At 40.7% G+C, this 9,074-nt stretch overlaps 1 protein-coding gene and 1 long non-coding RNA gene across 3 annotated transcripts; both read right to left on the reverse strand.

Moving 5' to 3' along the window:
- Nucleotides 1–2,125: 2,125 nt before the first annotated feature.
- On the reverse strand, nt 2,126–4,061 carry tmem81 (transmembrane protein 81). Its single transcript, XM_020615059.1, has 3 exons — nt 3,944–4,061; nt 2,627–2,820; nt 2,126–2,364 (listed from the first exon to the last, which is right to left on the reverse strand). The coding sequence occupies exons 1-3, from the start codon at nt 4,059–4,061 to the stop codon at nt 2,257–2,259; spliced, it is 420 nt and encodes a 139-aa protein (XP_020470715.1). The 3' UTR covers nt 2,126–2,256.
- A 448-nt stretch (nt 4,062–4,509) lies between these two features.
- On the reverse strand, nt 4,510–8,349 carry LOC109968654 (uncharacterized). Of its 2 annotated transcripts, none has more exons than XR_002276149.1 (3): nt 8,266–8,349; nt 4,772–5,019; nt 4,510–4,650 (listed from the first exon to the last, which is right to left on the reverse strand). It is a non-coding gene; the product is annotated as an uncharacterized LOC109968654 (long non-coding RNA). The 2 variants fall into 2 exon arrangements; XR_002276148.1 differs by lacking the exon at nt 8,266–8,349 and adding an exon at nt 7,511–7,958.
- Between the last annotated feature and the right edge of the window lie 725 nt (nt 8,350–9,074).

Consider the following 9,074-nt stretch of genomic DNA (forward strand, 5'->3'; position numbering starts at 1 on the left):
GCTCAGAAAATGGCATTACAAATAGTTTAAACCATAAATCCAAAAACAACTTGATTTATTCAGACATACTTGGAGCAACCATACAATCAGCTAACAACCGTACACCAACACAAATTTGGTAGTTTTATTCTTAAAGTGTTTCCTGTTCTTTGTTATCTCACCTGCCTCAGCTTTACTCCTGCCATTGCTCACCAATCATTGCCTTCACCTGTTACTCATTGTCTGGATGTCTCAACCCTTTTTATTCTCTTCACTTCTCTCAGTTACAATAGCTGTTAGTTCATCTGCACGCCACACCCTGCTTTGCTCCTGTTGTTCCTGCTGTTATGTGAATATCTCCAGTTTTGTTTAGCACTTGAAAGTTTTGGCCTTGTCCCCCTTGCTTTGTCTACTTTGTTTATTTTGGACTTTGCCTGCCACCTTGGGTTTTTGATTTGTTTCCTTTAGTTTGTTATTCTTGTTACATATGTTTCCAGTTCATTGTAATGTTCTCTGACTGTGGTGCTGTTAGTTTCTTTAGATGTTTTTGTGTTACATTTTGTCAGGTAGAGCTTTTCAGCTTACCTGTTTGTCTTTTTGTTTTGTGATACTTTTATTAAACCTCGTTTCTTTCTGAATATGTTTGTCTGCATTTTGGTTCTCCCTTAAGTCTGACCCCGATGCCATATTGTCTTTTTCTTTGGTTCACATAGTGCAAACTGACTAGATGTTAGTGCTGTCTGTTAACCAATTTTTTTCATGGTACTGCTACTGTAAACCTGCCTGATGTCAACTATGTATTTTCAAATCCCAAAGAGTCTCTTATGGCCTGGGAAAGCATTTGATGCAGTTCATCCTTCTCTGTGACGCATCTTGGCAGGTTGATGCTTAGGGTAAATGATGCTGGCCTTGTCCTGTTTCTTCATTGATGTAAGATAACTGGCATCTTCCTAAATGGGTAAAACATCATACAGTGGGACTGAGTATTTTCCATCTTAAGTGAGCCTTTTTGTGTATGTAGTGCATATACACATCTCTCAAATGCTCTTTAGAGTTTTTTTTCCAAACAAAACAAAATATTATGTGATAGTTAAAGGATCTCCTTGAATGGCCATAAAATTCAGACTGTTGCACGTTCATGTGAGCTTGCCTGACATCCATGCACCTGATTTTGTGAATACATTTTATCTCCTGCTCTATAACCAGAGGATGGGGAGAAAAATATAGGGCCTGAGGTTACTGCATGTCTGGGAATGTTCCTGTACAGAGACTCACTGTTTTACCTGACCAGGTCTAACCTACAAGCAGCCAGTCTGTGAAGCACCGTGCTGCTGTGAATGATAAGCTCATCAACACTGGATTCCCCCAGAGCACAGTTCCTGTTTGTTTTGACTGCTTGAAGCCAGTGTGTCTGCTGCATGTGATGTGATGCTGGTTAACAAGCAGATTAATGACCCATGATGTTATTGTCAGAGCTAGGCTACCTGTTGGAATTAATTTCACTACTTTGGGACTGTATGTGGTCATGTGGGGGAAGACGCAGCAACAACTGGTTGGATTTACCGACCTTGGAGCTACTTGAAAGGGAGTGATATTTCCACTACTCAGTGGGACTTAAAGGTAAATAATAAAAAAACAGTTGCATGTCTGTTAATGCCTTGTTTCTGTAATGTTATAGAGAACTGTTATAAGGCCGGAGAAGTAACTACGTCTGCATTATGCCAGTTGTCATTGGTACATATACCGTTGTTTACCTATCTATGGAGGAGAAATTCAAATTAATTAATGGCATCGCAGTTCATTGTGCTGTCCACTTGAGACACAACAATGGCAGCAGGAGTTGTGCGTGTTTATGAACTGTCCTCTGGTTTTAAGGAAGAGGCTTTTTGGCTCTCTGATTCTGAAACAATAACTATTTGGAGTTATGAGGGTGGCTGAGCTAATCTAGAGGTACCCAAGATTAAACATTAAATGGCTGGAAATGAGCAAAATGGCCATGGGGACTTTAAGTTCAAACAAAAACTAATGAGGTATATAAAGAAATGAAGACAATGGAAGATTCAGCTGATAATTCTCTAGGGTCATTACAATAAGCAACCCCTTACATGTTGACACATTATCTTTTCATACAGTGTTATTTTAAACTTTATTTTTCAATTTCCAGTTACAAACTGCACAGCATTTTACAGTTATAAATAGGCACTGTCTTCTCTAAAAAAAGTTATTTTTCATTGTAGAGATGTCTATGTGAAGCAGAAATTAACGTGTGATGGAAATTCAGCTACATCTGTCAAAATGCTTCTGCTTTCTCCTCTTAACTGTCCAGTATACACCCAGCAGCATCAGTCCAGCACCAACACCTGCAAGGGCCAAACTCAACAGTACCTGTAGGTTCAGACGTAACATAGGCATAGAGGATGAAGAGTGATGAGAGAATGGAGTTTCGGTTTTGGCATTGCTGGCAAAAAAATATTGTCAGCGTAATGCATTTTAAATGGTTGGAAGCATTTCAAGATACCTCTTAGTAATGGCCATTTACACAAGGCGATTTCACTGTTTCTTTTTTGTTACATCTTATATACTAAACAAAAACAATTAAAAACAAACATACATCCCCAAACCCACCACTCTTTACACTAAACCATACCATGTAAAGAAAAGTCATCCTGTGGTCTTGCTGGTCTGACATAGTCTGGTTCTGCTGGTTTCCAGTTGACTCCCACTGGGCCAGAGAGTTTTCATAGTCCAGATTGATAACCCCAGCGGGCAAAACTCGGACACCCCAGTAAACCCTCTTCACCCTGCGGAAGGTGGTGTCCTGCACATCACAGCAATATGTACCTGAAAGTTATATGAGTCAGTTAATAGTGTGTTTTATATGTGTACTTGCTCTTATAAAGCACTTTTATACTTTAGCATTCAAAGTGTTTTACACTACTTGCCCATTCACCCCTTCATTCTCACATTCACACAGACATTTGAGACTCCTGCTTTGTGTCTGATTGTGTGTGACTATGCATCCATGGATTTGTGTCTGCTTCTTTTGTTAATTTTGTTAAAATGACCCAATTTTCAGTACTGCATTAAGGATATTCATTTCAGTTCAATTTTATTTGTATAGAGCCAATTCATATTGTGAAATTGCATCCACTGTTGAATTTACTTTCACAAAAAAATGTTAAGAAATTTCAAACCTGTACTTAGTTATAGTCAGAAAATCTTATCGGTTTGTCAGTAGCTTTGATTGTTCAGTTGTCAGTTCTTCCTGCCCCAGACCTTGTAAGCCTACCAGGAACTGGAGTCTTACAAAATATGGCTAATGTGACAGTATGGGTCACAAATAAATGTTCCATGCCACTTCCTGTTTCTTTTGCAGATGACAATCTTGCCCTGTCTACTTCCTGTGACTGCACTTTTTTCCAGCTGATCGGTTGAAACTGGTTAATTGGTTTCACCTGTGGCTTGTTCTGCTGTCTATTTAACCTGCTCTGATCTTTCTTCCAGCTGGTAGAGTGTTACTAGCCATGTAGTGGTACTCTGCGCTCCCCTGGTATACCACCCCCGGTGTCCACCTCTTTCTGCTGTATTACCAAGACCTACCTGACAGTCTGCCATCCCAGGTTTTCTCACCTGATCCCAGCACCTTTCACCTGTAAAACCCACTGTAGGTATTCATTTGAGTCAACCATACATCTGAGTTTTAAGATAGCTGAGATCCTGTGCTGTTACTCGCTACCCCCCGTCTCTTAGGACAGCTTATAACCCTTTCTCAGGGAGTTCCCCGTGCCCAAACCATTCCGGCTCCAGTCTGCCTAAGTTTCGCTGGCTCACACATCGTCATGCTGTCTATCTTGTCCATTTGTGCAAACTACCATTAAAACTTTTAAACACTTATCCAGTCTGATTTGTGTTGCATTTGGGTCCAACTCTAACTGGCTATCTGACATACTGTAGCTGTGTTTACCTGCATCCTTCTCACTGACTGGGTCCAGAATGATACGGTCCAGCTGAGGAGCTTCCCAGCGAACAAACAGGGAGTCATCAGAGCTGATTATTCCTCGGGCGTACCGCCACAACAGCATGAACCATAAAAAAAAAAAAAAAAAAAACACACACCAAATTTCAACCTAATGGATGCTGCTGTTGTCTAAAGTGAGCTGTTACCAGGATTTAACCCTACAGTTTGACAGAACTATCTTCATGGGTCAATTTACTTGCCGTCACTACACTGCAGAATGCAACTTTTTAACAACTATGTAAGGCATTTGTTTCCAGATGTATTAAGTGTACTCATTCCTTCAAAACTGCCCCAGTTATTTCACATATTAGTGCTGGATTACCACCTGGGCAAAGTGGGCTTTGCCCTAAACACACTGGAGCCCTCAAGAAATCTCACTGGACAACTCCTGTTGTGTAGTGGGTATCTTGTTTTTTGGAATTTTTTCCAACACTGTTTATAATCAAAAGAACATGAATCATTTCTGCATTCATAATCTCTTCCCCCTTATGCCAACTCTATACTAACCTCCAGGAGAACCTCCCCATCGCCTCCATGACTTCTCCCAGACAGTTGATCTCCACTCTCTGTCCTGAAGTCACAGTCATTGTCCTGAGCCCACACTGCCATGCCTCCAGACATGGCACCTTACGAACACGGCATTTATCCGACACCTGTGATTCAGATTTCAAAATGTAAATTATTAAAGGCTGAGCTATTTACCTTCGAACCAGGATGGTAAATCCTGGTCAACTAGTCATCTAGTTAGAGATTCTTAGGATGTCTTCATGATACCTGTGTTTCGTCTTTACTGCTCACATCTTCTTCCATTGCCATCTCGCTGTCTTTTAGTAAACACAGTGTTTGAGTTTTCATCCCCAGCCCACAGGTGGTGCTGCAGGGGGAACTGTTAACAATGACCTCCACTGACACTTTATCTACCTCCTCCAGGCCAACTGAGGTCTGACAATGGACGAGTAGGAGGAAGAGGAGGAAGTTAAGTCTCAGAGACACATGTTGCATTTTGAGGTTTGATGGTCAATCTGCAGAAAAGAGTTTTGTCTTTAGATTTGAAAAGTCAAATGTCATTACAAATAATATGTTTGTCAACTTGCTAATGTACACTGTATTGATGAAGCTTCACTTTTGTGTTAACTGATGACTGTTTTACAGTTTAGAAATGTTAATGTTATCAGTTTTTGAGACCCCCCCCCAAACTCCAGCTGTTGTTTATGAGGGAACGCAGGTCTCTTTTGGGGTACACCAGAACAAGCTGAAGACCTAATATTTTACATAATATAACTTTATAAAGCTGCTAAAGGATAACATGTTAGGAAACAGCAGCCTATTTACACATCCAGCTGACAGAGTAACAGTATCCTTTATTTAGATCATGTTTTGTGCCAATAGATGAATGTCAATCCACTATTCACTCGTCTTTAGCTCTGGTTTGCTCTCCACTAACACTTGAGAAAAATATCTGCTGCTTTAGCTCGGTGGCAGTCTGTGTTATTGGTAACATAGGCAGGTGTCCAGGGTGCAAATGAGTGAAGGCCACACAAAGAAGGGGGTAGGGTGGGGGTGAATAATCACCTGACACTCAATATAAAATACATTTTATTACAGGTTAGACAGCCAGTCTCAAAATCTTTTGTAAGGTCTCAGATTTCTTTGTTTCATGGGTGTTTTGAACCTCTATAATAAGTCATTTTGCTTTTGCACATATAGGGCATATGAAATAAAAAAAAAATTTAGATCATGGATGTGTAGGCAAGACTGATCTGAGGTAAACCATAAACAGTCAGCATTTCAGTAATAAATTCCTCCTTGAGGTCTAGTTTATCATTAACAGTACAGCCTGCTAACATGGCAGAATTTTTAGGACATTTTTAATCAGTAAAATTAGAAAAATCAAGTCAAAATACTGGATGAGTACAGTATGGATGATGTAGTCACATTAAACATCAGTTTCTGTTAAGAGGTCTGTATTCCCACCTGGAAATTCTACAGATCTGGTGTACAGCAGGGAAATTGCAGTCCATTTAGGAGGAAACCTACAGAAATGATGACAGGGGGTACAGCTACAGAAATCCAGATAGGCCCTAAACAACACTGTCAAGGTGGCCAGACAAAACTTCAGCAACAACCTGGGACACAAACTCTTGATTCTACTGTGTTACCGCAATGGACAGCAAACAAGTAAAATCCACAGCTGACCCTTGTTTGGCAATTGAGCAGATTTCAAAGGCAAAGGACATTCTCCTCTTCCACCTTTCCCCCACTCATGTATAACCAACATGTAAGATCCTAGCCCCACACACTTTCCTCACATCCACCCCCGTTCCTCCCCTCCACTACATCCTCTGCTCACCACTCAGCTCAGTTACACCATCCTGTCACTCTCACCAGCCTTCAGGTCAGGATTCTCAAACAACAACAAAAGACCAGAAAGGTAGCCATTTTGGCTATGTCTCTACATCAACCATATCTAGCATCCTGACTGATGTCTTCAGCTACTTCCTGATGCAGCACACCGTACTTGCCTGCTTAAAGACTTCCATCCCTGTCTCCTGTCTGAATGACAATAGACCAGTAGCATTAACCTCCTTAATAAAGAACTGCTTTGAAAGACCCATCCTACAGCACCTAAAATTCTAAATCAACCCTGTTAGGACCCCATGCAGTTCACTTACAAATCCAATAGGTTTTACCCCCTGTCCTTCAGTAATGGATCACTCCTCTGCTCTACTCCTGGACAACTGCACCTTTAAAGTTTGCAGATGACACCACCTTAATCTGTATCATCACAAATGGAGACAAGTATGCTAATAGGGTGAACACCTGTTGTTATGGGACTGAGAGAACACCCTGGAGCTGAACACAGACAACTATAGAGATGACAGTAGAGTCCCATTCATTCCTGAGAAACACCATCCAGAGGTTGCTTAGGGCATGAAGACAGCACTGACTGTTGCTTGTTCCTCTGACTTCACCAGCTAGGAGCTAATTACTTTAATTAGTTTCTGCCATTTGAGTCTGGGCTGTGCAGTTGGTTTCTTTTGAGTTTTTTCTTTCTGAAAATAGTTGCCTGCTGTTGCTAGAAGTGGAGTAGAGAGACACCTTCCACATTACACATACTGCTGTTTTAAAGTAAGTTCAGAGCTCCCCAAAGCCAATGTGCCCTCTGATAGACTGAGTGAAATGTAACTAAAAACAGGACAAATTTTTGCAGCAATTTCGTGAGAAAATGTTGGATCTTCCTCAAGAAAAAGAAACGCCACTCTTTGCAATTTCTGTTGAAATGATTTAGCTCTGCTCCTGATTTTGAAAGCTTTTATTTTGGTTAATACTTCCTGCCTATTGTCACCTCACCTGACCCAGCTTTACTTCAGTAAACCATCACCGTTCATTGTTTTCACCTGTTCTTTGTTATTACAGCCCCTAACGACCTCCTCCTTTCCCTCAGTGACTTGTTGGTCCATTAACGATATTGACGCTGTGTGAGGCTCTGTCCGCTCTGTGTCTGCCACTCACCTATGTTCCTTGTTCCTGCCTGGTTTGCTCCTGATTTGTTGGCGACACTGTCAACTCTCTTGTCTCTGACTCCTCACCGTGACGCTGGCGTATCTCCTGTCCCTCATAACCTGCTGTGTGTCAGCAACGCTGTTGACTCTCCTGCCTCTGTCTCCTGACCTGTGAACGCCTGTATTCCCCATGATACCGGGCTGTCTCCTGTCCTGCATTACCTGCTGTGTGCTCCTGGAACCTTCACCTCAGTTCACTCCCGGCTGCTTGATTCACCTGTGTGTTCCTGACACTGTAGCTACTTTGACCCCGCTCCTGCCTACTTGCCTCACCAGTTCAACTTGCCTCTACACTGTGGGTTCCTGGCTCCTAGCTCTATTTAAGTCTCTCCCGAGGACTCCTGGCACTTCAGCTACTCCTTGGTTCTTTGTATTATATTTACTTAATAAAGATTTTTCTAAGCTCTTCCCTTGTCTTGGTCTGTCCTGGCCCCGTGTTGGAAACATAATTCAGTAAAAGACATGAAAGATCATGACTGTTTTATCAGCCTAGAAATATTGTGTTTGTTGATATCTGTGGCTTTGGTGAAAATCAGATCACATTTCATGACTAATTTATGCAGAAAACCGGGAAATTGCAAACAGTGCCATTACTTTTTCTTGCCGCTGTATCTATGACTATAAAGCGCATCATTTGCTAATTTGCTGCCTTGCTGTGTAAAGGCTGAGTAGAAGCTGCAAAGAAGTTTAAGTGCACTCACCCACCTTGTAAAAGTAAAATGAAATAGATGCTGAAGTGGTAAAAGTGGATGAGAATGAGCTCAACATGCCGCATTTGCTAGATCTGAAGACTGGTTATATTTTGGACTGAATGCATTGTCATGACAACCAGAGCTCTAGGCTGGCCTCAAGTCAAACTGTAGAAAAGTAATTTATTATTCCACTATAAAATAGTACAAAAATTGAATTATACACACAATATGCAATAACAAAAAACTATATACTGTAAAACAATACAATTTTTTTTTTCCAACTGTGTAAAGTTACATATCACTGCTACAGGCTCACAACAAAATGCTGTAATGTTTGTTCCTTGGCTCTATGTTATTGTTGATGTCTGGAAGTAGTTAAACATGTTTTTCCTTGAATGAACTTGAGAAATATAAGAAATCAAATTTAACCAGGTTTGCTTAAAAACATTTATGAATGAAAATAAAACTATATAGATGCAAAATAAAAAATAGAAAACAAATGAAAATAACTTCTGAAATAATGTCTAAAACTATGTTACCCAATGACAGCTGGAACAGAACACAAAGTCATATTAAACTTTATTAAATGTCAGTTTGAGGACTGAAAATCATGTGTAATTGGAATAGGATTCTGACAAGATGGTCTGTGGTGCCAATGTAGTTTTTCTCTGATGTACTACAGAAAAGCAGGGAGAGCATAATTTTTAAATCCAAACTCTTGGAGACTGAACAGTTTCATGGTATTTGAAACAGAATTTCTCATGACAAAACCAGTGAACACCAACGTGCTGTGCAGCTCATGCTGTAGTTTGTAACACGGCC

This window comes from Monopterus albus, unplaced genomic scaffold, assembly GCF_001952655.1.
Source record: "Monopterus albus unplaced genomic scaffold, M_albus_1.0 scaffold157.1, whole genome shotgun sequence".
Taxonomy (NCBI): Eukaryota; Metazoa; Chordata; class Actinopteri; order Synbranchiformes; family Synbranchidae; genus Monopterus; species Monopterus albus.

Coding starts and splice junctions, on each gene's coding strand:
- tmem81 (XM_020615059.1), bottom strand. CDS start 4,061: ATGCTGTTGTGGCGGTACGCCCGAGGAATAATCAGCTCTGATGACTCC. Junction 2,821..3,943: donor AGTCAGTGAGAAGGATGCAG/GTAAACACAGCT, acceptor TATAACTTTCAG/GTACATATTGCTGTGATGTG. Junction 2,365..2,626: donor GGATGACTTTTCTTTACATG/GTATGGTTTAGT, acceptor CTGAACCTACAG/GTACTGTTGAGTTTGGCCCT.